At 32.0% G+C, this 26,872-nt stretch overlaps 1 protein-coding gene across 2 annotated transcripts; it reads right to left on the reverse strand.

Moving 5' to 3' along the window:
• Positions 1–558: 558 nt before the first annotated feature.
• LOC134705605 (uncharacterized) lies at positions 559–20,124 on the reverse strand. 2 transcript variants are annotated; one of them, XM_063564328.1, is made up of 4 exons: positions 19,856–20,124; positions 3,320–3,413; positions 2,236–2,304; positions 559–769 (listed from the first exon to the last, which is right to left on the reverse strand). In XM_063564328.1, exons 1-4 carry the CDS (start codon positions 19,982–19,984, stop codon positions 612–614), a joined length of 450 nt encoding a protein of 149 aa, XP_063420398.1. In that variant the 5' UTR covers positions 19,985–20,124; the 3' UTR covers positions 559–611. The 2 variants fall into 2 exon arrangements, with proteins under 2 accessions (XP_063420398.1, XP_063420397.1); XM_063564327.1 differs by having other exon boundaries at positions 19,844–20,124.
• Positions 20,125–26,872: the final 6,748 nt, after the last annotated feature.

Raw genomic sequence — 26,872 nt, forward strand, 5'->3', positions numbered from 1 at the left:
TCTCATGTCAAATATTTCATCCAAAAACGATAGTTACTGTCAATTTATAGTTTCAGGTTTTAACTTTTTTCGGCTCCCTTTCTGAATGATTTCGTCTTTTGAAATATAGTTTCACTACTTCCTTCTCTTGTTACTTAAGATATAAATTATTATACTTCACTTTTGTATGAACTTTTCTACAGGCACAAATGTACCGTTGTATTGGTTTTCACGTGTCAAATGTTTTAGCGTTCGCAATATATCATATTTATGTCAACTCTATGGAGATTTGTTTGTTTTCATTTTAAAGTACAATCCATTATTACAATCAGAAAAAAAAATTTGTTTAGGAATACCTTAATGGATATAAGTCGGATGCTTTTGATTGAAACGTAAAATCGAGATCGGTTTAACATGTTGTAATTTACATACAAAGTTTCTCGATGCTTTTAAGTCTTTCACACATTACTATATCACAAACGTTTTAACACATAAGTACCAACTCGGCTTTTAACCTAAAATTATTATTCTAAATGTTTCATGTTTCTCTTGTTATCCTAAATACTTCATTGTTTCTTAAAAAAAATATTCAACAACAAACAAGCTGAAGACTTTTATACACATAAACTATTTTACTTCTTCGATAATCCATCGGCAAATTGACGATAAGACGTGATGCACATAAAAGGACCATTTTCCCGTGCACAAACTTGGAGAACACCGTATCTGTGTCGTCTTATTGATATGCAGCATCCATCGATGCAATCTGAGCTATCCTCGCATGCCTCACCTTAAAGTAGAAATAATATTACTCAGTTCTTTCATATACTTGGTACTAATTTTCGTGTATTTCGTGGGAACAGGCCAAATAATTATTCGAATGTTTAACGATTAAAAAAATATTATAGGAATGTATTAAAAATTAGTTATTACCACAAAGTAAGATATCTATGAAAATGCAAGTTTTTCTCTATCCACGAAAATTGGTATCCACAAAATAAATGAATCAAAAGAAGCAAATGCTGTTTTGATAGTTATCTTTTTCATGCAAATATGAGTATATTCTCGTACCAACACACACAATACATGATAATCATAAACTTGTAGTTAAACAAGAATGCATGCTTTTACAATGGACTAAAGCTGTGATAATTTAGGTTAAGTATACTTGAAATATTGGCAAATAGTACACTTGTTTAAAAACAGTCGAAATTATTCATTATCAAACGTTACTTTTGCGTCACCGTCGATGTCATTTTGCAGATGTGTCGTGGTCTAATAACAGGGGATCATATATACCTTGACGAGACAACTGTTATATTATCATTATATCTAGTAATGAATAGCAGGAATGCAGGTATGTACACAATGATCCTCCATCTCGTTTCTTGTAAATTTTCCGTTTCAACAAAGTTATTTATTGGTAAATTTTATTTACTCAATAACATTAAGAGAAAAAAATGCTCCCAAAACAAGTTTGGAATTGTCATCTTACAAAAATCCGAAAACTTGTTGTCACTGCTGTTTGACAAAGGTTTACCAGATAAAATATGACATTTTTTTACATAAATATGGCCGTTAGCTTTCTCGCTTGAATTGTTTTACATTGTCTTATCGGGGCATTTTAAAGCTGACTATATGCGGTATGGGCTTTGCTCATTGTTGAAGGCCGTACGGTGACCTATACTTGTGTATGTTTGTGTCATTTTGGTCTTTTGTGGATAGTTGTCTCATTGGCAATCATACCACATCTTCTTTTTTATATAAAGGTCATTTGAAAGTAATCCTTTATTTACCTTCAATTATGTTCAAACATTTGAAAGCTAAAAATAAATATATTTTGAGGATCGGTATAGCTCTTCAACTTTGTACTTGTTTGGATTTATAAATATTTTGATATGAGCGTCACTGATGAGTCTTATGTAGACGAAACGCGCGTCTGGCGTACGAAATTATAATCCTGGTACCTTTGACAACTATGACCAAATAGCGCTAAAACAAATTGGCCACGATTTCTTACGCTCAACGATGGGTGAGTCAGTTTGATTGTAACTTTCTTCGAAATTCTAACTTTATTAACAAAAAGTTATACACTGTATGTTTTAAATCATGTCAGTACCGACGTAACCACTATTGAGACTAAGATGCCCTCGGGAACTTATAAACCACAAATTAGGGGTGTCAAAACTGACTAATAGATATAATAACTTATCATATAATTATGCTATTAATAGATATAAAAGAATACTGACTTACCTTCAAATTTAGTTGGCTGGATATCTCCCCGAATATATTCAAGATCTCGACAAAGTCCAATTTTCCTACCTGAAATTTAAACTTCTTAATAAGTGTGTCTTTATACTTAGTAACATAATCATTTGATTATTTATATTCATAAGCTTAAACTATTTAATTCATTTGTAACGAGAAACACGACGGATGCTGTATGTGGTAACGAAGCTGCATTTTCTTATGAAGCAACTTAGTTCAGTCCCGGTGTTGGGTGGGTTCTATGTTGCTCATTTGTTTAGATCTCTGAGTAGTGTTTTGTACTGGTTTTTTCTTTCGTATTTAGTATTTCGAATTAGCCATGGTGTTTTTATTCACATATAATTTTAACTGCCATAATATTATTGGTGATTTGGGAATTAAATTGAATTATGACAAGAAAATTTCATACAGCATAACAAGCTATAAAAGGGGCGGAGATGACAAAGAAAAAAATACAAAAGAGAAGAAAAAAAAACTGCAACAAATGCCAACTACTGAAGAACAGGCACATACAGAATGGGGCATTGTGAACAATGTATACGGTGAGTATGTTGCTTTTGTTTTTTATATTGTGTTTTGTATACTGATATTTGTCTTTCTATCCCTGAATGTTTTCCATACAGTTGTATGAATTTTTGTTATCTATTGCTTCTGGTGTTCAAATGAACTCGATTTGTTCTTCTGATGACCAGACGATACAAAGACTTTGAGAAGATACCAAAGTATTGACCAACAAACAAATACCTGGATAAGCATGAGAACAGAACAATGATTTTTTAATATCAATGTCTAAACAAGTTTGCATTTTAATCATTAGATCAGGTGATTTCTAGTTTCTTACGGGAAGAAACTGATAAGTTTTGAAGGTTTTTTTTATCAAATATTTCCAATAATTTAGTTGTTCCCTATAAATCAACTATATGTGTATGTCTAATAATAGTTCTAGATAAGACTTTCAAATTGTCAAAACTTAAAGTACTCAGTCAGAAACATAACGAATCATAACGGTTGTCAATTGGTCGTTTCGGTTTCTGTTCGGTTCACTAAATCAGTATATTCATATACATACCAGCATACAATGAAAGTTTGGAATCCATAACACAAACATCATTTCTGCTACAACACTGGCTTGTATAGAAACACTCTTCGTTAGCTTTGATACACTAAAATATAAAGAAATGTATAATTTATTCATGTATATCGAATCAAAAGATAGTTTGAATATCGTCCATTTAACTTCTAGTATAACCAGGTATAATCCACTATTTCCTACTCAAGAAAATACCTGTGTGAAATCTGAAATATGGCAGTTGTTACCAATCGTTAAATGTGTTTGAACTTTTGATTATAACATTTGATAAGGGAATTTCCGATTTAAATTTTCCTTGGAGTTCTGGGGTCGATTTCACAAAGAAACTTAGGACTAAGATTGGTACTAAGTTATGAACAATTCAGTATACCTAAGATTAATCATAGTCGTAAGTTCTTTTTTAAAATCGATTCCTGAACTTTTAAAATTTTTATTTTTTCTGCTCTCCTTGCAGACAAATATCTTAAGCTTGTCTCAAGAAATAGTAAAAAGGTAAGGTGTCAAAACCTTCAAACAACGTTTACTTTATACGGATTGGGCTTTAATTATGTGTCTTTCTTTTTATAATATACATGTTCAACTAATTTGGTTCTTTTACATCATTGGCTTTCAAATATTCTGAAGGTTAATCCATAAAAGCGCTTTGGTCGAATATAATTTATAAAGTGTTGTTTAAACTTTTCGTCTTTACATTGGAGACCGTATGTCGAAGATGTATATATATGGCATCGTATGGTTCTAAACAAAGAACATACCCCTACCATATAATAAACTATGAAGGAGTCCGACATGATTTTTTTTTTAGATATAACAGTTAGCATCCACTGACTACCAGTGAATCTCTGGGATAGGCAACTACAGCATGAGGTGGATTAACCTATTGAGATATGTTATTGATTTTTAACGTATTTAGTCAATAATTTTGATTCACTCTATGCATGAATTTTTCGTACAAATGTTTGCTGTTATGATTGTCGAAACTGATCATTGTTTCACCGCCTGATTGTTTGATGAATAGAAGCACTTTCATTTATGGTTCTTAATGTAATGTTATCGATTCGCCTTTTAAATAAAAGCAACAGTAGTATACTGTTCGAAATTCAAAAATCGATAGAGAGAAAAAAATCCGGGTTACAAACTAAAACTGAGGAATACGTATAAAATATAAGAGAACTACGACACAACATTAAAATGTTACACACACAGAAATGAACTATAATATAACAATGGCCATTTCCTGACTTGGTACAGGGACAAAATGTTGGGTTAAACCTGGGTTTAACCATAATAAAACATAGTTAATGTTATTAAAGTACATGACCTGATGACTTCTCCCAAATGTAAAATATGCATTTATTTTAAATCATATATCATTTTATCTAGTTATGTAATTATGCATCAAGTGTATTCTGTGTAATCTGAGAAAGGTCGTATCACACTCGATGCACAACGATATCGCATTTCCTTAAATGTAAAACCAAATAGCTAAACATAGATCTTCATCATGATAATTAGAGGTTAGCTGCAGCTTCAAAGTACATTCCGATGGTGTTAAGGCTTCATCAACTATTAAAACCGGAAATGGTATCCGATCACCGGAAGAGTAAGCTTGTCTTTATATGATTGGATTACTCTGTAGTGTGAATTTATCTTTGTGATGTCATTTCATAATTTTGTTTCATGGAATATTAAATTTGTTTATGGTTTCTTTTTGATGATTCATTTAGGTGTTTAGACTTTTCATTTATAATTTTCAACAGGTCAGGATCTGGTCAAATTAATTTAGCGTTACACGTAAATGACAAATATACCGAACTCAAAACAGAAAGTCCGTATTCAAATGGCAAAATCAAAAGGTTAAAACACTTGGTAAGGCAATGTTTAATCATTGTTTTGAAAGAATGAAAAGCTTGTAAAATATGTTCAGAATGTCTTCCATATAAAGACAAACTTTCGATACCTGATTGCATCTGAGTATTGAAATCGTCACTTTTTAGTAGATAGCCCCTGGTTAGTTTTAAGAGAGATTTTATTTTTTCAGACCATGACACTACGATATAATTCAAGTTTATATTCCCGTAAAAATTAGGTTCAGAATTTTATTCGGTTAATAGATTGTTGTTCGGTGTGAGCCAAGGCTCCGTGTTGAAGTCCGTACTTTAACCTATAATGGTTTAATTTTTAAATTGTTATTTGGATGGAGAGTTGTCTCATTGGCACTCACACCACATCTTCCTATATCTATTAAAAAAAAAGAACTATGAACAATTTCTACATGCAATCTCAAAACATGTCAAAGCTACCCTACTAAATATGTAAAACTAGTGTTTGTGTCTCGTTAATCCGTCGTTGTATTGATACTGGACAACACCCCTCCACATGCCTTCTTGGAGAAGGATTAGAAAACAATCAGTTTTAATCATATTTTTATTGTTTTAATTAGAAACCCATCAAATCTTATCGACGTTCCTATTATATTTCATCGGGATGAATTAATCAAACAGTTAGAAAAGTTAACAACGTGATTGCCTAACGTGTGTACCCATAATGATTAAATCAGGGGATCGGACTTACCATAGATCTAAATTCTAATTTTTCTTTCCAGATTAGAAAAAAACAAAATCACAAGAATACTGAACACCGAGGAAAATTCAATCGTAAAGTCCCTAATCAAATGGCAAAATCAAATGACAAAACACATCAAACGTATGGTCAACAACTGCCATATTCCTGACTTGAATATAAATATTATTAAATATACAAATCTGTTAGTTCTACTTTATTTGTTATAAATATTTGTTGTTGAATAAATGCACCTGATACTCGGATGATTGTTTTACGTATTAACAATTTTGAATAGTCTTCACTGACGAACTAAGAAACATGCGTTTCTATGACTAAGGAATGTGCAATGCATTATAATCAGTTTATCATACATATTATCAAATCATCAGGCCAAACCAATGGTGTCCAAGCTTGGACTTTTAAAAACGTGTTTGCGTTTGTGTTATTACATTTTTGTTTATTCTGATACAGTACCGGGTTTATTTTTTTACAGTAATGTTTGTTATTCATTATCCTTACAGTTCGTTGCCTTTTTTTCTTTTCCATAGTACTGTTTATAGTTTATTTTGTTACAGTACTGTTTGTGTCACAATTTAAACATGCAGTTATTGAAAATTTAACAGAAATTCCAAATAAAATAAAACAACACTGTATAAATATTGGTACCGTTTATGTTATTCATAGATTTCATACATCAGAACCGCGTTTCTGAATTGACTTTTACAAGTAAAGCTTGCTATTTCAAAACATAGATGTATAAGAGCTATAACAGTTGAAGAGCTTTTGACTTACAAAAATATAAAAATTGTAGCTGAATCATGTAAGGACAACTATTGATTTTGATCATTCATACGTCTGAAGACAAACAAAATACTCGGAATTTAGAAATAACAATAAATTTCAATAATCCGTTTTAATAAAGATCTTAAGACCTATCAATGCCATATAATATTGCAAATATTGTTGAATTTATCCCTGAGCGCTTTCTAATAGCGGCGTTTGGATTAGTCAAATAGTGAGAGGACAGCATGTCCTTCGTATAAATCAAATCATATATACGCAAGAGGTGTAAAATTGACGAGATGATTATAAGTATCATCTATTGATTACTTTAAACAGCATAATAGCACATCATTAATATGTCTGCAATACCTCTCTAGGGAGACAAAACACAAAGCTTTTCACTCAAAATCTTTCTGATATATAACGTTTTAGTTTATAATATCTATGACTTGGTTAATAGATATAAGAAGATGTGGTATGATAGTCTTTTAAAATCAGTTAATTGCAATTCATTATTCTATATTTTGTTTTTATCGTATGTTTTTTTGTATTCGTTTATGATTAATTCTGTCTTGCTAGTGTCAACCGGCCTTAAAATCAAACAGTGGTGAAAATGTGACAAGTAAAACCACTCAAGTAACTTGTGGCAGGATTTGTGTGCCCATGTTTTGAATTTCTTATTAATTGCCTAATATATATAAAAAAAAGACTGGCACTTTGATATAAATATACAGTTATTTAGAATGATAGCCACCAGGTTCCATGGCCAAATGATAAGGACAAAAATCATCTATTTTAAAAACAAAAGAAAGCGATAAGAATCATTTTGCGCCCTTAAATATATTATATTTCAAAGTACTCATATTCTTACAAGATTATATTAATCATTTTAATGCAATCATATCAGAACTTCAATCATTGATAAAAAAAAAATTAACTGTCAATAACGTCATCGAAATATCATCATACGCACACTTAACCAAGACTGGTATTCATGAAATTGCGTCAATACACAGATAGCCAAAAGACAACTTGAGGTAAATATAAATTTTTCATTAACTAATAGTGTTGTAACAAAATAAACAACAAAGAGTTTTGCAACAAAATTAACATTTGTTCTCACTGTTGTAGGGAAAACCAACCCTCTTACCAGGTGAGATATGAATACTAAAGAATGCATTATACAACTAATAAAAACAACTATATCAACTCTTTGAGCGGTCATGGTAAAGGTTAATCCAGAAAAGTGGTTTAGACGCATGCAATTTATGTCGTGTTGATTTTTATCTTTTATATAACTTGGTCGATACTGCTACTTGAGGACTATCCGTCCCCTTGGATATCATCAGTACAGTATGCAGTACTTCTGTACTGACTTGGTTTATAACAAACTTCTTTTTTTTTTTTAATTCTTAAGAAACAAAGATTTTCACTCTCAGCTTCAAAATTTTACTTTAAATGAAACTGTCTATTTTTTTTCAGGTTCTCTGTCACTGCCACAGTTTAATATATACACATGGAAAAAAGTATTGCAAAACCAAATTGTAATTGAAATTAAAAAAACACTTTTTTTTGTTAGATAATTTGATAAAATAGACATAGTTAAACATTATTAAAGTATCACCTGAGTTTAATTAATAAATATCGACTCGATAAGTTTGTATCTGCACATGCAGCTACTGTACCAGTAAACAGCAAAACAGATGTTTTTATCCTCATTGATTTCAAAACTTTAAATAACAAAGTTTATAAAGATATGTGATTGACACCTTGTAATGGGTTCTCGACAACTTTTAACTGCAGCAAGATGGCAGATTGTCAGCATGAGAGACGCAGGGATGTAACAACTGCACGTATTGTTGGTCATCACCATTCCGCTATAAGTCATTTTGAGAATAAAAATCAGGCAATAAACGATGTTAAAGACCTTCCGAGATAAAGAAGACACCATATGCCAATTTCTAGGGAAAATCAAGCATAATGGAGGTTGGTCAGAAGGAAACCCATTGCATACAATACCATCCTAAAAAGAGAGTGGTGGGTATACAGGAGCCTTTTAACAAGAACTGTTCGAGATCGACTCATCGTTGCTGGTTATCGTGCGATAAGACCATTTCGAAGACATTTGCTTACAAACAGATACACAGTTTTCCGTATCCAATGTAGTGCAGAGCTCGCCAAATTTGAAAATTAGCATCGTGGATGAAGATCCATTGTTCCAATAGAATTCGGTTCATCTTCCTTGGCCCGATTGGAGCCCGGATTTGAACCATATCGAGCATATATGGGACATTATTGGGCGGAAAGTGCGCGAAAGAACACCCCAGTTCAAACACATCATGAAATAAACAATGCCCTTCGTCAGAAATGGTTGCTGCTACCTGAGCAATAAATTAGTCGATTTTTGGCAGGAATCAGAAGACGTTTAGATGCGGTTATCCGTTTGAATGGAGGCTGCGCACAAAGTACTAATTCTTTGGCGTATAACGATCACCCATGATGTGAACAGTCATCTGAAGATTTATTTTGAAATGTCTGACATTGTAAAGTTCGACTACAGTAAAAGTTGTGAAATGTATTTTTTTGTACAAAAAACACTTCATTTTGTTATTAAAATTGGGGTTCTATAAATCCTTTATTTTTCAAACATTTTTTGTTTGTTTAAATGCCAATGTTATCATCAATTATGTTTCAATAATATTATACTAATATTTTATTATATTTCATCCAAAATAAGAGGATGATTTTTCAAGTTTTAAAAAAACAAGGTGTTGCAATACTTTTTTCCATGTGTATACAATAAACGTAAGAATTAAATTGAACTGAAAACAAAAAAAGAAAGATAAAGCGCTTCGTTGTTTAACTGCCAGTTGGGTTTATGGCAGGCTGCAATTACTCTTCTAACTCTGTTTTGACATAATAGTCTTTAGAAGATAACAATACATGATAATGAAATTATCAATAGTCCCTTAGATTGTGTAAAAGCGAAAAACAATTCACCTCATTGACAAACACATTAAGGTACTACAAAAGACTGTCGTGATGTTAAATGTTTGAATGTCAAAACCTGCCACTGTTAGAATTACAGTAAAAGCAAGAATTGAATTGAATCGAATACAAAAGAAGAAAGATAAAGAGTTTCGTCGTTTCACTGCCATGGGCATTAATATCAGTCTACAATTACTCTTCTGACTGTTTTGACTTAATAGTCTTTAGAAGTTAACAATACTCGATCATTTAATTAGACAATAACTCAGCAATCAGTCTGTGTCAGGGGAATGAATAATAAAGAAAGTGATGGTGAACCAACAATTCATTTGTTTCCATTAACCTTTCTTAATAGAACGATAACAGCAAATATTGTTCAGGAAATTATTTCTCTTGAAAATGTGCTAATGCATATATTGAATTGTGATTTGCAACGTGATAAGTTCAATTATCAGTAGTGTAAACCGACATTGATATTATTGCAATAATCTGAAATTTACAACGTGATAATATACATCGTCAACAACTGTTCATTTCAAAGAAAATAGATTTAAACAACTTGGAACATATAATATGATTGTCTATATGTTTCTAACATTTGTAATTGTAAGGAAGAATCAGAAGGTCAAGATGAGTTGGTGAAAACGAATTGCACTTCATCAATGATTGTATGCTTAAAATAGCAACCATTCTTAAACAAATACAAACTGTGGATTCATTTTTTTTCGTAGGTACTTATTTTCGTGGATTATGTTTTATGTCATTTAAGAAATAATATGGTGTCAAGTTATGTCTAAGAACAGTTTTGCAGCAGCTATTTAAGCCGCTGTGTCTTTGATAGCTATCTATGTTGAAAGATATTCAGCCTATGTAGCTAGCCTTAACAAATGACGTCATGAGTAATAAACTTGCCTGTGCCATTTTGAATTCTCTATATGACTCACATGTTTGGAGCTATCTTAATCTATTTAACGGCCAGACTAGCTACGTAAGTTTAAAAAGTATGCTTCATTTCTTCAATATATTAGATAACGGTATTAAACTTCCAAATAGGTAAATTCAATATATAAGCAAATTAAAACAAATGTATGAGAGCTTTTTAATTTCATTGTTATCTTTAATACTTTATTTCCATTTCGTCCCTGTTTTTTTAAGTAGCGTGGCGCTTCAAATTTAATATTAATATTGATATTTACAAGCTTGTAATGATGAAAAAATCTATATATCCTAAAAAATTAGCTTCTATAGATATTAAACATCCATCAAACGCTAGAGATACTGGTCGATGCCAAATGACAACGAATGTAATTCAAGAAGATGATATGAAGTTTCGAAATCAATGACTGTAGACGTTTTTATTGGATCTTTCGGGGTTGATGAATGGCGATTTCTGGAATTACCGCCCTTTGACAACCATAAAGAGTCTACACGTTAACAGGAAGTCAATATGTCACTATATTAAAAGCTATTTAGATATTCAATCACAACCTAAATGTGTGAAATGCTCAGTTGAGATGAAATTAATGGTATCCATGACTTATGTTTGCTGTTGTTGAACGAGGACTTTATAATAGATTACTTTTCATTGCATATACATATTGATAAAATCTACCACTGTATGATGCAAATTTAGTGGAGGTTCTAATTAGCAATCCCATCTGCAATTTACCAAAAAGAGAATCAATGAATACATTTTCATCTTAAAAGTCGGTTTCATGACTTTAGTACTAAAAGTCATCTTGTAGGCGTTTATGGATGTTCATTCTCGACCGACTCACTCACAGAGGGGAAAAAGATAGAAAGATTAAACACTTAGTTTGGGAATGGGAGAGTTCACAAGACAATAAATTCCGATTAAAAAACTTCAACCCTTATTAAAAGAAATGGATTTACAGCGCCGATTGCTTACTGTGTAGGTAAAGGTAATAAAGTTGGTTAGCTTGCTTGCTAGCTTAAACATGTTATAAAAGGTGGTCATTACTAAAAGGTCACAGCTTACAAATAAAAAGTAAAATAAGAAAAATACCAAACTCCGAGGAAAAATCTTAACCATATAATAATGAAACAAATGTAAGGTTCTCCAATCTTTTACGAAGTCCTGCGTTGGAAGTTGGTGTTAGTTTGCATGTACTGTGTTAACTCTAAAAAAAATCATTTATTATGTAAATTATTATTTTAGCGGAATTCTGAGGTAATCTCTACAAATATTCAGGACAGGGTAGAACTTGTGATATTTTCCCACAAATTTTGCCTTTTTTATGTTTAATCAGAACAACTACAAACAAACAAATCAAAATCATGTTTTTGTAAAGTTTGAAAGAGGGACAAAAGATACCAAAGGGACAGTCAAACTCATAAATCTAAAACAAACTGACAACGCCATGGTTAAAAATGAAAAAGACAAACAGAAAAACAATAGTACACATGACAAAACATAGAAAACTAAAGAATAAACAACACGAACCCCACCAAAAACTAGGGGTGATCTCAGGTGCTCCGGAAAGGTAAGCAGATCCTGCTCCACATGTGGCACCCGTCGTGTTGCTTATGTGATTACAAATCCGGTAAATAGACAATCGACAAAAAAGGGAAAACTAAAACTTTTATGTCAAAGAAAGACAAACAATGACAAAAAAAAAGAGAACAACAGTTACACAACAGCACACGCAACAGCACACACAAAATTAATGACTGGGGGTAAATAAAAGTAGCCGTAGTATTCTGCTGTTTTAATACAAACCCGTGAATAACCTAGGGGAACACATGAACCCAAGTAGGGTAATGAGACCCTGTTCTACGTGTGGAACATGTCAGGTTACGTATAAAGTACAAACTCGATGTTAAGTCTCATTTGGATTTTACAATAAAGTCAAAGCGGTCAAGAATAAAGCTAAGATAATAAGAAAATATGCGTGGTCATCTGCGACACTGATATTACAGAAGGGTCAACCGTAAGTGGTGCGATGGGATGACTCCATTTTTAAATCAATAACATTCTATTTATGGAAGTTTAAAATATTTTTCAAGTGTATTTTCAAATCATATTGTCAAACAAATACGACAACCGTGAGAGGAAGATTGAAAAGAACTTTGTCTTTATCAACAAATAGTGAAGTCCGTGTCTAAATTTGAAATGCCATTTTCACATCTGCTCAATTGCATCAATGAGCTAATAGAAGCAATTTGAAAGAAATTCCTTAGAGAACCGGATTATCTTTGAAATAATGAACAGTTAAATTACCAATTAGTGAAGATCATACACAATCAGAAGATTTAGTCAAATTTTAAGAATATTTGCAAATGATAGAGAACTGTTAGAATTTGTCGGTCGTAAATTACATACTTTATCATATTATATCAAAGAAACAAATAAATTTTCTTCTATTTTTTCATCTGTTTGATGTACATTTCTTATCTATAATTTTCCTGAATTAGGCATGTAATTTTGTTTTCACTAAAGACTGATAATTGTACTTGGTTTCATGGTACATAAATAGATAAAGGTTGCGAGAGTTTGAAGATAATCATGGATTGTTTAGTGTTGAAATATCAAAGTGTTTTCATTTAAAAAAATGTCTAAAATATCGGATTTGACATAAAATAAAACTTTAATTATTAACCATTAGAGTAAAATCGAAAGTCCACTGATAGGAGAACGGTTTATTATACTTTAGTATCGTACTTTTTCTATCAATAGATGCATACAGAGGGATTATTTTACTTTGCATATATTTATAACATGTGATATAAATATATACATATATCGACAGTTATCCTGACGTCATCACAATTATGGAATAAGGAATAATATGATCTGTTCTATTTATCCTTAACCATTCACCTCTATCCGTTCTCGATTTAAGCACCACATAATGCGACTAATCATCGGATATGTACTTGTAATAAACAATACTCCGGGTAACATGAGGGTGGAGCAGGAATGGATAACCCGTCCTTGGTTAATTTGGCGGGTTGGGGATTCCAATTATGTCCCACCAACAAAAGTAGAGGGGCATTATGTTTTCTTGTATCTACTTTGATTTGTTCATCCGTCCATCTGTTCGTCCGTCCGTCTGTTCATCAGTACATCCGTTCGTCCGTCCGTTCGTCGTTCGTCTGTCTCGCTTCAAGTTTAAGTTTTTGGTCAAGGTAGTTTTTGATGAATTTGAAGTCAAATCACATTGAAACTTAGTTCACATGTTCCATATGATAAGATGATTCTAATTTAAATGCCAAATTAGATTTTTGACCCAAATATCACGGTCCACTGAACATAGAAAATAATAGCGGGAGTGGGGCATCCGTGTTCTATGAACACATTCTTGTTTATCCTTAGTTTGCTGTGCATTGTTTTGGTGTTTTTAGCTTACATGTAAATTCATTAAGTTCATTCTTATATTCTTCTGACTATTTGTTTTACTCCGTCCATAGGCAAATGTCTACCAATTCAAGGTGAAAAAAGTTGTAGTCGTTACATAATCAACAAATGTCTACCAATTCAAGGTGAAAAAGGTTGTCTTCTTTACATAATCAACAATTTTGAGAATCTCAATGTAATAATATTTTGTTAAAGAGGGTTAATCAGCTACTTCTTGCACCGATTTGAATGAAGTTAAATACAATTTTATGCCCAATATATTGGTGATTAATTGTTGGATAGCTGTTTACATATTCGATATATGTGTCCATCCTTAGTTCAGGTTGTGTAATCCCATCACGAAATGTTGAGAACTGAGAAGCGAGATGATATGAACAACACATAACACCTCAAACGTAAAGTAATACGACAGCACCTACATTTCATGAAATTAAAAGACATTTAAAGGTTTTCAATAGCAATCACAACTGTATATGAACGCCCATTTCCCTGTAAAACTGCACTTTTAAATTAGAACTCATTCTACCGATGAAACCTTACATAGTAATCTGGTTAACGTGCTTTAGACACTTTGATTTTGTTCAAAGTGCTAGACGGTTACACATTTTAGGATCGGAACTAGAATATCAGAATAGCTTAACTTATTAATTACATTTAAAAGTCGGCATTTGGAATATAGAAATGTCTAAATAATCTATATTATAAGTTATATGGTAAGCTACTGACCCCCTACGGAGTCATATAGGGTTAGTAAAATCCATAGGGGGGGAGGCCGTAGGTCAAATTCCCTATGAATCTTATTCACCCTCTATGGATCCGTAGCCCTGGGGTCAGTAGTTAACCGTATAACGAATTTATCGGACGCTGTACTTTTTCTGTGTCGTTTTGTTGAAAAATAAACAATGAAACACAACAATATTAATAGATGACGTCGCCATTAACGCGTCATGAACCCCATATGAAACATACAAACCCCATACGGTGTCATAGGGGGTCACCACGTGACGGCGTTTAACTAATCACAAAGTGATTATTCATCTGTGGTCCGATAACAATTAATAGTCTGATTTTGTTCGAGCTGAAAAAATGTCATTTACAGTTTTCGTTTTACTCATTCTGAGAGGCAGTACTGTGTCACATTGTGTTTACGTTCTCGTCTTTCGGTCTCTGGAGAATAGATGTATCCTTGGTAATCATGCCGGTCTCTCTTTTTACATAACATTTTAAACTTCACATTTGTTTATGTCTTCAGGAAAGAAAATACGCATGTGGTGATAGTATATATAGCGTATGGTCTTACACAACTTTTGATGATGATAGTGTATATAGCGTAACGTCTTACACAACTTTTGATGATGATAGTATATATAGCGTAACGTTTTACACAACTTTTGATGATGATAGTATATATAGCGTAACGTCTTACACAACTTTTGATGATGATAGTATATATAGCGTAACGTCTTACACAACTTTTGACGATGATAGTATATATAGCGTAACGTCTTACACAACTTTTGAAAGGCCATAATTATGTTTAATTAAGCTATGTCATAGACGAAGATCATTTACTATGCTTACCCTTCCGAAGCACCAGAGCTCATCACCCCGAGTTTTAAGTGGGGTTCGTGTTGCTTAGTCTTTCTATGTTGTGTCTTCTGTACTATTATTTGTCTGTTTGTCTTTTCATTTTTAGCCATGGCGTTGGCAGTTAATTTTCAATCTAAGAGTTTGAATGTCCCTTTGGTATCTTTCGTCCCTCTTTTACTGAATTAAATGTCCAATTATACTTTAAGTCGTTTTGCTATATTTTTTTCATTTGACTGCAAAAACGCGTTTGAAAGAAAATTCCGTATATCTTGTTACGCAACACGCACATTGACTTTTAAGAGTTAATTTCTAATTTTTTTTTGGAAGAGTTATCTCCCCTTTTAAATGCAAATCTCCATAGGAATTTTAAAATCATGATTTGATAGTTTTACTCAAGTTAGATTTTGTTGGACTTTTCACCGTGTATATTAGGGGTTTAATGGTTAAGATAAAAACTTTAAAATCTTGTGCTTCAATTACTTCAAAGTTAGGGTCAAATTTATGCAAGATTGACTTAAATATTAGCACCAACTCATTATTTCTGTGATCTAATAGTATGACCGTTTTAATTTTTAGAGAATAACGTTGATGTAAAACTTAAATTTCTGTATACAAATTAACATATGCCAAAAATATCTATTTCAAGCATGATTAAGCATTTACCATGGATGAAAAACCAAGAATGTCAATGAGACAATGAATCATAGGAAAAATAACAGATTATCGTACTGCCTTTAACAAGGAACAAAAACCCATAGAAAATAGTAAGCTATAAAGGATTCAGTTTGACAAATATAGGGCACAATCCAAAAGTGAAAATAATCTGCATAATTATATTTACTATAGCAATAAACAAAAACTAATCTAATAGTGCTGTATTATAAAGTTTAAAAAATATAGGAGTCACTTTAACGACTACTTTCCTCCGTAAATTCCATTTTTTTTTAAATAAGGTTTATTCATCTCAGGAAGCCCTGTATTGTAATCCAAAACCACTTTCTTAAGCGTTATATCTGCAATTTCTTTACTTCCTGACAGTATGCGTGCTTTTTAGGATTTTACTACTGGAATGAACAATATACATTTCAATACTTCAGTTTTTAGAAGCATTTAAAAGGCATCAATGATATAAAAATGTCAGATCAAGCCATTCATTTATAGCTTGTATTTTTTTGTTTAAAACATTTCATTTTGCATGCGTCGTTTGCTCTTTCGAAACCCTGTTTAATTTACTGCCGAAAATAAGATATAAATATTTGTTTAGACGTTTTTATTTCATTTGAATTTCATTTGAACTGCTTCATTGAAGTTCATCTAAATATGTATAAAACTTAAAGAAATATTATCACATGGGATATGTTTAACATAAGATTCTTTTTTGTGTACTGTTACATCGAAAATTATTAAAGATAAAGAAGAGTTTGATTATTGAAAGCTTTATCAATATTTATCCGATCACATGGCGTCTGATTACATTTTAAACACTTTTTTCTCATCAAGAATTGACTGATTAATTGATTTATTAATGCTTTCTGAACTTCTAGTACAACTAGTTCAGGATCATTCCATGCTAAGACAAACTAAAATAAATCCATAACTTTAGTGAGTGGGCCGTGCTAAAATTTAAACTGTAACTGAAAAACGTGAATATACTGGATGGGGACGGACATTCTACATGTATTTTTCACTGGATTACCTCTAAAATAGTTATTGCAAGGATTCCTTTACGTGCAGAAATCGCGATACTTCATTTCATTAAACCATCGGATTTAAAATTTCCATTTAAACTGAACGTGGCTACGTATTTGTACATCCCGCACAACAAAAATGGACGTTCTCCTTCATAATTGGTTCTGCGGTCAGTTGGGAAAAGTCATGATAACAATACTTGTATTCCATAGTCATCCCTCTGGTATTCTTTTGTGTAAAAAACAAGTATTATGTTCTACAATAATAATGAAGTAGGATTCCCTTAAATTTTACTGAGAACAAATATCATACAAAAAAGAAGATGCGGTATGCCAAAGTTAAACGGTTTGTTTACACTTATACGAGGGTTTGGGTCTGTTGTCTTTCTGTGAAACATTTGCAAATTGTTGTTTGTCGTATTGCCTTCTTTTTCTTTTTGTATTTTTTATGAAAAAAATGCAGAAGTCGTGTGATTCATGCCATGAGACCAAACAACATGAGAATTTAAAACTTTGTGTCACCGTCAGTTCTTTAACGCATAACAAGCTATAAAACACAAAGATAACAATGGTTAACAATTCATACGAGACAACTAACAACCTGGTTAAAATAGGATAAAAACAATGCACGAAGAACAATTTTGAAAATACAAAGGACAACCACTGATTTACAGACTCATCACTTGGGAGAGTCACATACAGAAAATATTTACTGTTTCCAATTTTAAGCCGATATTTTACATATAAATCAAAGGCAAAATATAAACAATAAATTCTACATGCTAAATGGATTTGAAGTTTACAAATAAAAATGTGTGATGTAGAAATTCCGGGGACTAATCTTTACAAGTTTCGGCTACATGTGTATCAAAATATAGTGGTGTCCTTTTGATCTGCCAATCTGACGAGGCATTGGTTTGTCGAGATGTTCGACAAAACGGTCAATACATCAGTCTTTTATTGCTGTGATTTAATTCTACATGCTAGCCGTTGATTAACAAATTATATGGAGAACATTTACAAATTTACATATTCCTATAATATCACAAGTGAATGGAATCCATGTGCACTTGCAATACCCTGCCTTATATATAGGAAACTTGTCACAAATTGACGAACTGGCCTATGTATATAGAATAACCATACGTTTTCTTCAAATGTTATTTGTCAGTATAAGGCTCAGAAACAGGTAGAAAGCGAGGCTAACAGTGTGTATATAAAATTATTATTATTATTATTATTATTATTATTATTATCATTACAAGGCATTTTTATAGCGCATTATACAAAAATACAATTACTCTAAGCGCTTTAAATGTTAAAACAACAGTACACAAGTTCGTACACACACGATAAGACAAAGTTAAAAATATACCAAAATATGTATAAAGCATACATCAAATCTTTTATAAAACTGCAACAACATGTTTTATATATAACCAATTCTCGGTATTTGTCAATTTTAACTCAAACGTTGCGATTCTGTTCAGTAATAAAACGGGAAAAGCAATGTTGTATTAGGGCTCTCTTGTTGTTCCCTTCTCTATGCCATTATTTTCATTTAACGTAGCTGATGCGAAGAAATTAAAGCAAGTAAGCAACAAATATTTCCAATGGTGGTCATTGTGATTTCGAATTGATTTTCCACTTCCTTAGTGTTGTAAAATTGTTCAAATAGAACACATTTTGACAACTGATAAGCGAGACCCCGAATTTCTATAACCCAAAGTAGCAAGAAATAATACAAAAGGTAAATTGGCAAATGTCTCAAACTAATGTCCCTTTGTTTTTATTCATTATTAACGTATTTAGATATATCTTAACCTACTGATAGTTTCGCATTTATATTGTTTCTTCAAGCCGACTTGCTTGCGTATTTTTTTTTTTATTTTGAAAAGCGTAAAAGAGGCGACTCATGATGGAATTTTACGCAACATTTTATATGTGTTCCTTAATTTTCTACTCGCCAAAGCCGGGAGAATAAATCGCTCAAGATCATTAAATTTGCAGTATATAGAAACCCGTGTATTTATACATTTCTAAGGGATTAGCTAAGACAAAATCAGAACACACACACTGCAATAACAATATTTATTAATAATTTAGATAATTGTCATCTTGGTTATGATCAAAGGAAATGACGCTTTATAAATTGGTAACAAGTCTAGAAATAACAAGCTTTTAAAAGCTCAATACGTCAAGTGTTTTCCATTGGTTTTTGTATTGTTCTTAATTTTCTATAATAATTTGTATTCAATCTTCCAAAATAATATTTTGCTCTTTTTTTAATTATTTTTTTTAAGAAATAGAAAACAAATTTGATTAAGTATGTTTTAAAAATATATGTATACTTTAACATGATTCTGTAAACTTAATATGACAAATACTAGACGTCTTGATAACAGCTGTAATATAGATGCAATCTTTTTAAATTAATATATTCAGTTAAACTGTCTAAACAAAACCACCAATGATAAGAAGAATAGAAATAGAAATAAAAAATGTACTTACCGGAGGACTCACCTGGCTATTCCATTTATGGTCACCATAATCACCATTAAAATCATATTTAGTCAACCAAGCATCAGTCACAGTACATAACGTAACGGCAAACGAAGAAAGAAAAATATACATTTTGATATTAGTTTGCATAACGGAAGAAAGAGTTAGTCAGCTGTAGTTGTTTAAGTTTCCAGAAGTCAGATATATTTGCTCCTTGCCTTTTCCTTTTTATGAGAAACGGAACTGATGTATAAATCTTTGCGCTTTGTGTTACAGAACTTTTTGCTAAATGAAAGTCCTTCTCACTTTATATTGGTTACAATTGCATGGGCGTTGAAAGGAACTTTATCAATATCGATAAAATGATGCAGCGACCAATTATTGTTATTTTTACAATCCGTTTGTTCTATGTTGTTTATTTAATCCAAAAATGGTAAAATATACAAGATAATTGCAATGTCGTGTAAAGTCCCACGCATGGAGAACATAAAAGATTATAGGTTCACACATATCGATTCAGGTATTACGGATGGGTCAGTTTTCTAAGAAAATCAAACAAAAAGACGAAAATAGCGGGTATCTTTTGTGTCATGTTTTAAACTTCTATTTGAGTAAATACGACGCTGCTGCTTTGTGAAAGTCAAACGATCGTTCAGAACTATTAACTTAGTAATACTTTAATCAGTTTCTTTAAACTGAATACAACAAAGACTCATTTATACGAGTGGGCTTCTACTGATATGAGAGTTATATGTAATTTTCGCCAGATATCATAATTTTCTTTTGGGAGATATTTTTTTTTTCCAGTTTGTTTTAATTATTTTTTATTTTCTATTTTCGGTAACAAAGATGTTAAATCGAAGTCTTATATAATTTTTAAGTCATCCTCTGTTGCGAAAAGAATCTGATTATTTAATAATAGTTAGAACCATCAAAGAAAAGGGATATTTCGCATGGATTTCTTATTAATAAAACACCTGAGATACGTTTGCTAACGGCAATATTTGCAATAAAATATATTAGTCACGTTTAAACAAAAGGTAAAAACACGAACAACCATTAAAATAAACCAATACACGAAAGCTTATGAAAAAGCCCATTTCGGATTATTGTCTCCCGGACTTTTTAAAATTTCTATTGAGTTAATTCTAACAAGTTCATTGATCTATTTGCAAATTATATATATATATATATATATAGATTGCCTAACAATGTAATTTTAACACACTATTTAGTGTGTAAATATAAGAATGTTTAAAATATTTACAAAATGATGAAAATAAACGCAATATTTCGCTAGACCAACTAGCTTTATCAAGCGTGCATCTATCCAGGTGAAATCGGATGTAGATGATAAGAAACTTTTGCAGCTCAATGTATATGTTAAACTTAGCTGCCTTGAAAATAAGAAATTTTTGCAGCTCAATGTCTATGTTGAATTTGGATTGAGATGCCTTAAAAATTTAAAAAAATTGCAGCTCCATGTATATGTTGCTCTTGGATTTAGCTGCCTTAAAAATACATAATTGGAAGTTGAAATTAGCAACGTCGATTGGCCGATATTACGGGATAAAAAGGACGATGCTTTGTTTTTAAATTATTCTTTGTCATTCAACAAGTGCAACATTTTCGCGGTCATATATTACACAGTATTTAATAATGTCGACCAAATCATATTGCCAACTGTAAAACCTTGTTATGAATAATATTTAACTGCATGCCTGCATAGTAACAAGATCTTTTTCATCGGCTTCTCAAACCCTGTTTACATGCTTGAACCGTTGGTGAAATTCAATCTTGTCGACAATATATGATTTTCATTTTCTTCTTACAAATTCTGCACATCTACAAGGACTTATCAATCGTAAAAATTGTATGGTTATACTATTATCACATTTGTTTTAGAGAGTTTTATTTGGAACAAAATTTCAGGAGAATTCTCCTGTGAAAACATGTTTTTGTCGCCTACATGTTTTAAAGCGATATTCAAACAATATTTTCTTGAGCAGACTGAATAAATTATTGAACTGATATAAATACAAATGGTATGATTAGTTCGAACGATTAGACAAAAACAAATGATGAATTATTGAAGTCTTCCAGACGATCATTGTTGGAATTTTTCAAAGAACTTCAATCAATATATTTAATATAAGATCTTATCATGAAACTACAAGAAGAATTGGAAATCATATAACAAAACGTACAAATACAATAGATGTAATACATAATTTATAACTCTTTTAAAAAAAAAACATGTAATTTATATTTTCATTGAATTCTTAAGTACAATTTTTTTTAAATATTCTGACTAAGTTTACATTTGTTTTTCAGAATAATGCCTTGAATGTATAGAATTTTCTAGATTAGAAAAATCAACAAATATCTGAGAAAAGTATTCATCCATTTGGAATATGTTGCTCGACTGATAAAAATGCATAATGGGCATCTTTAACAATCAGACTGACAAATGTATGTTTTATAAAATAGTTCAAGAAGGCTATAAGAGAGGGCAAATATACCAAATGAACATTCAAATTCATAAGTCAATCAGACTGATAAATGTTTGTTTTCTAAAAAATTACAAGAAGGCTAAAAAAGAAGCAAAAGATACTAAATGAACATTCTATTAATCAGTCAAAAATATAGTGACAACGCCATGGCTAAAAAAGAAAAGAAAAAAAAACCAAGAAAAATACTAGAACCCAAAGCACAACATAGAAAACTAAAGACAGATCAACATGAACCCCAAACATACCGCCGAAAGTTAAAACACACGTGCTACAACATTACAGTATTTTGTTTCAAAAAACAAGAAAAGAATTTAAAAATATTAATAGCACAATAATATTTTTTTGTAATTCAATGAAGTGGTTTTTCAAAAGCATTTGTCAATCAATGTTAAAGCGAAGCAATATCCTTCATCATAAATTAGTTCAATCGAAAATACCTCCTTATTTCAAAGACCAGTCTGTACCAATAATTTCTTATACCTATACCAAACCTATTGCAACTAAAATTTTCAATTACAAACGCGTTTTGCAGGATCTCGATATTGACGACTTCAAGTCTAAACCTCCTGATTGCACTTGTGCTAGTTCCCAATTCACATATAATCCTGCTGGCCACGTTATTACCGGTGACCTTAACATTGTTAATAACACTTCTCTACGAAACGTGTTATCGAAAGGTCCGAAATATCGTGAGCCTAAATAGATCAATTGGAAACACAACTTTAAAATTTTGATGGATTCAGTCGAGGATTATGCCAGGCAATGGGCTAAGCGCGAGAAGGAAGACGTAGACACTCTATCCGAATGGATTAAGGCAGTGAGGTCGTTAATACAAATCAGAATTAAGAAACTGAATGGGTCCATCAATGCCCATGCTACGTCAATCTTCAAAGATCCAAATGTTGCTAAACACCTATCTGACCTCCATGATGAATATGTTGTTGTCCCCGCAGACAAAGCCCCAAATAACATCGTTTTTATCTGTAAAAGTCATTACATTAATTGCTTGATAAACGAATTAGGTATAGACAATTCACTTGGAAACCCAACATATACCCTCACGACACTTACCAAAGAGGAAATCCTGGATAATCATAGGTCTGTTCTTTGTTCCTTTGGTATTTCAACCAAAGATGAAGAACTGGATCTTCCATCACTGTATTGGATACCTAAACTACATAAGTGTCCTTACAAACAACGGTATATTGCTGGGTCTTCCAAGTGCTCCACGAAACCCCTTTCTAAATTATTAACATCCATTTTATCAGCAATCAAAGACGGGCTTCAAAGTTATTGTGAAACTGCCTATTCTAGAGGTGGCGTGAATCAGATGTGGATACTTAAAAATTCCAAAGATCTTTTAGAGTACATACAATCTAACTCTCTTTCATCTTGTAACAGTATTAAAACATTTGACTTTTCTACTCTTTACACAAGTATTCCACATTCCAAACTAAAAGACAAATTAAAAGAGTTGGTATTACTTTGCTTCATAAAAAAGAATGGCCAACGTAGATACAAGTATCTTGTCTTAGGGAGGGATAAATCATACTTTGTAAAGAACCATTCTGATTCAAACAAAAAATTCTCTGAAACCGATATTATCAAGATGCTTGATTTCTTGATTGACAACATATTTGTTACGTTCGTACGTTCAACAGACTGTCGGCATCCCAATGGGAACAAACTGTGCCCCTCTACTTGCTGACTTGTTTCTTTATTATTATGAGGCTGACTTCATGCAGGAACTTCTTAGGAAGAAAGATAAGAAGTTAGCAATATCTTTTAACTCTACTTTCCGCTATATAGATGACGGTCTTTCACTAAACAATTCAAAATTTGGTGACTATGTGGATCGCATCTATCCCATCGAATTGGAGATAAAGGATACTACAGATACAGTTAAGTCGGCTTCATATCTTGACTTACATCTAGAAATTGACAATGAGGGTCGGTTGAAGACAAAACTTTACGACAAAAGAGATGATTTCAGCTTTCCAATTGTGAACTTTCCATTTCTAAGTAGCAACATTCCAGCAGCACCTGCATACGGGGTATATATCTCCCAATTGATACGATATTCCCGTGCTTGCATTTCCTATCATGATTTTCTTGATAGAGGGTTACTGCTCACAAGGAAGCTATTAAACCAAGAGTTCCAAATGGTGAAGTTGAAATCATCCCTTCGTAAATTTTACGGACGCCATCACGAGTTGGTTGACCGTTATGGAATCACCGTTTCACAAATGATATCGGATATGTTCCTTACGTCGTAACTACAATCCCCTTCCCTTTCATGAATTTGACCTACCGAATTAGACTATTTACCGGATTTGTAATCACATAAGCAACACGACGGGTGCCGCATGTGGAGCAGGATCTGCTTACCCTTCCGGAGCACCTGAGATCACCCCTAGTTTTTGGTGGGGTTCGTGTTGTTTATTCTTTAGTTTTCTATGTTGTGTCATGTGTACTATTGTTTTTCTGTTTGTCTTTTTAATTTTTAGCCATGGCGTTGTCAGTTTGTTTTAGATTTACGAGTTTGACTGTCCCTTTGGTGTCTTTTGTCCCTCTTTTAACATGCATGTGAATACATCATTACAACGAAAAGCACAAATTAATTGTGTCGTTTTGTCTACTAATCGTTATCTAGTATTTATTTAAATGAAATTTAAAGCGGGTCCAGAATATTTTACAATCATTGACAGCCATTGAATCCATTGCCGGGGGTATTTTAGTACTATTTTTAGCATTATCCGCAAATAGCAAAAGCATCAGCCCTCACTGATTTAATAACATTCTGATTAATTTTCACATGATATAATAAAAAAAAATCTTAAAAATGTTGATTACATCTCCCTCAGACGAAGCAAACCTTATTGGATGTTGATGGATGAATGTTAGCTAAAAAAAACGAGTTTCGATAAACTTATCATAGATACCAGGATTAAATTTTGTATTTACGTTAACCGCACGTTCGTCTAAAAAAAAGACTTAGCAGAAAAGCCGTAGTATTTCAAAAAATCAAAAGTTTTGTAAACAGTTAATTAATAAATATGGCCATATCAATGATAATTCAACTCAGCATAGAAGTCGAATGATTATCATTGTAATTCGTTTAAAACTGACATGTTGATACCTATTCATCGTATACGGTGAGCTATCTTCGAATTTTGAATACAAAATGGCGATTTAGTTTTAAAGAAGGTTTTTCCTTTTATAGCAGTCATATTATTCTTTCGTATCATACGAAAGATCGGGGGTGAAAAAAAAATCAAATGTAGGATAAATAAAGGGAATAATTGTATTATAAGAATTGGAAACTGTAATTAACTTAAAATGATGAGAAGACATAAGAAGAGGTCTTATTCTGAATATTAAATCTAATTATTTTGGAAAATTTGAATCATAAGTTAGTTCTCAGTGCATGAAAAACTTTTAAAGGGCATTGAAAATCAGATTTTAATTCATTACGGGCAATATTTTTCATATTGTAAAGCAAACACACTACTCGTTTAATTTTCGCACACATATGCATTATAAATATTAAGAAAGACACATCTATACATCTTTGTGTCATTTTCTTGTTATATTCAGATGCTTCTATATGTAACAAAACAGTAAAATGGATACCGTTGTTAGTTGTTCCACTAATCCAGGCGAGAAAAGAAGAAGGGTTGCTTACCTTAAAAAACTAGCTCAAATCCCCATATGTTGATTTGCGTATTAAATTTGAAAACTTCCTTCCTCAATGATCGTTGTAATATTTAGTTTTGTTCCCTAATTTTCTTTTTTTTTCGCTTTTTCATTGCATGTGCTATATATTTCATGTCATGCATACATATGGAAAATGACAAGCTTCATCAGACATACCAGGTTTAAAATTTGGTACGCCAGACGCGCGTTTAACAGTATCGCTCAGAACAATATTGTAAAAAGATATCTTTATGGTATCTAAGCCGAGACATTATTACAAAATGCATAGTCTGTAAAAGAAGAGGGACGAAATATACCAAAGGGACAGTCAAACTCAAAAATCTAAAACAAACTGACAACACCTTGGCTAAAAATGAAAAAGACAAACAGAAAAACAATAGTACACATGACACAACATAGAAAACTAAAGAATAAACAACACGAACCCCACCAAAAACTAGGGGTGATCTCAGGTGCTCCGGAAGGGTATGCAGATCCTGCTCCACTTGTTGCACCCGTCGTGTTGCTTATGTGATTACAAATCCGGTATATACTAGTAGTCTAATTCGGTAGGTCACATAACTTTCAATATTTCTAACTAACTTTTGCATAAAAATTCATTTTGCAACTTTATCTACAAGTGCAGAAAACAATATTTCTTCGAGATCACTAAAGGGTTGTTATTCATTTGTAGGGTAAATACTTCCGTTTACGAATGAACAATTCGCCGTTTCAGAATCTAATGCATTCTGGATAATATTTACAAAAATGTACATCGAATTGTCGTGATTGGTTGAAAACGTCCAACACAATGGAAATTAAACCAATG

Source organism: Mytilus trossulus, chromosome 2 (assembly GCF_036588685.1).
Source record: "Mytilus trossulus isolate FHL-02 chromosome 2, PNRI_Mtr1.1.1.hap1, whole genome shotgun sequence".
Taxonomy (NCBI): domain Eukaryota; kingdom Metazoa; phylum Mollusca; class Bivalvia; order Mytilida; family Mytilidae; genus Mytilus; species Mytilus trossulus.

Coding starts and splice junctions, on each gene's coding strand:
- LOC134705605 (XM_063564327.1), bottom strand. CDS start 19,984: ATGCAAACTAATATCAAAATGTATATTTTTCTTTCTTCGTTTGCCGTT. Junction 2,305..3,319: donor CAAACTTTCATTGTATGCTG/GTATGTATATGA, acceptor TTTAAATTTCAG/GTAGGAAAATTGGACTTTGT. Junction 770..2,235: donor CCAGCCAACTAAATTTGAAG/GTAAGTCAGTAT, acceptor TTCTACTTTAAG/GTGAGGCATGCGAGGATAGC.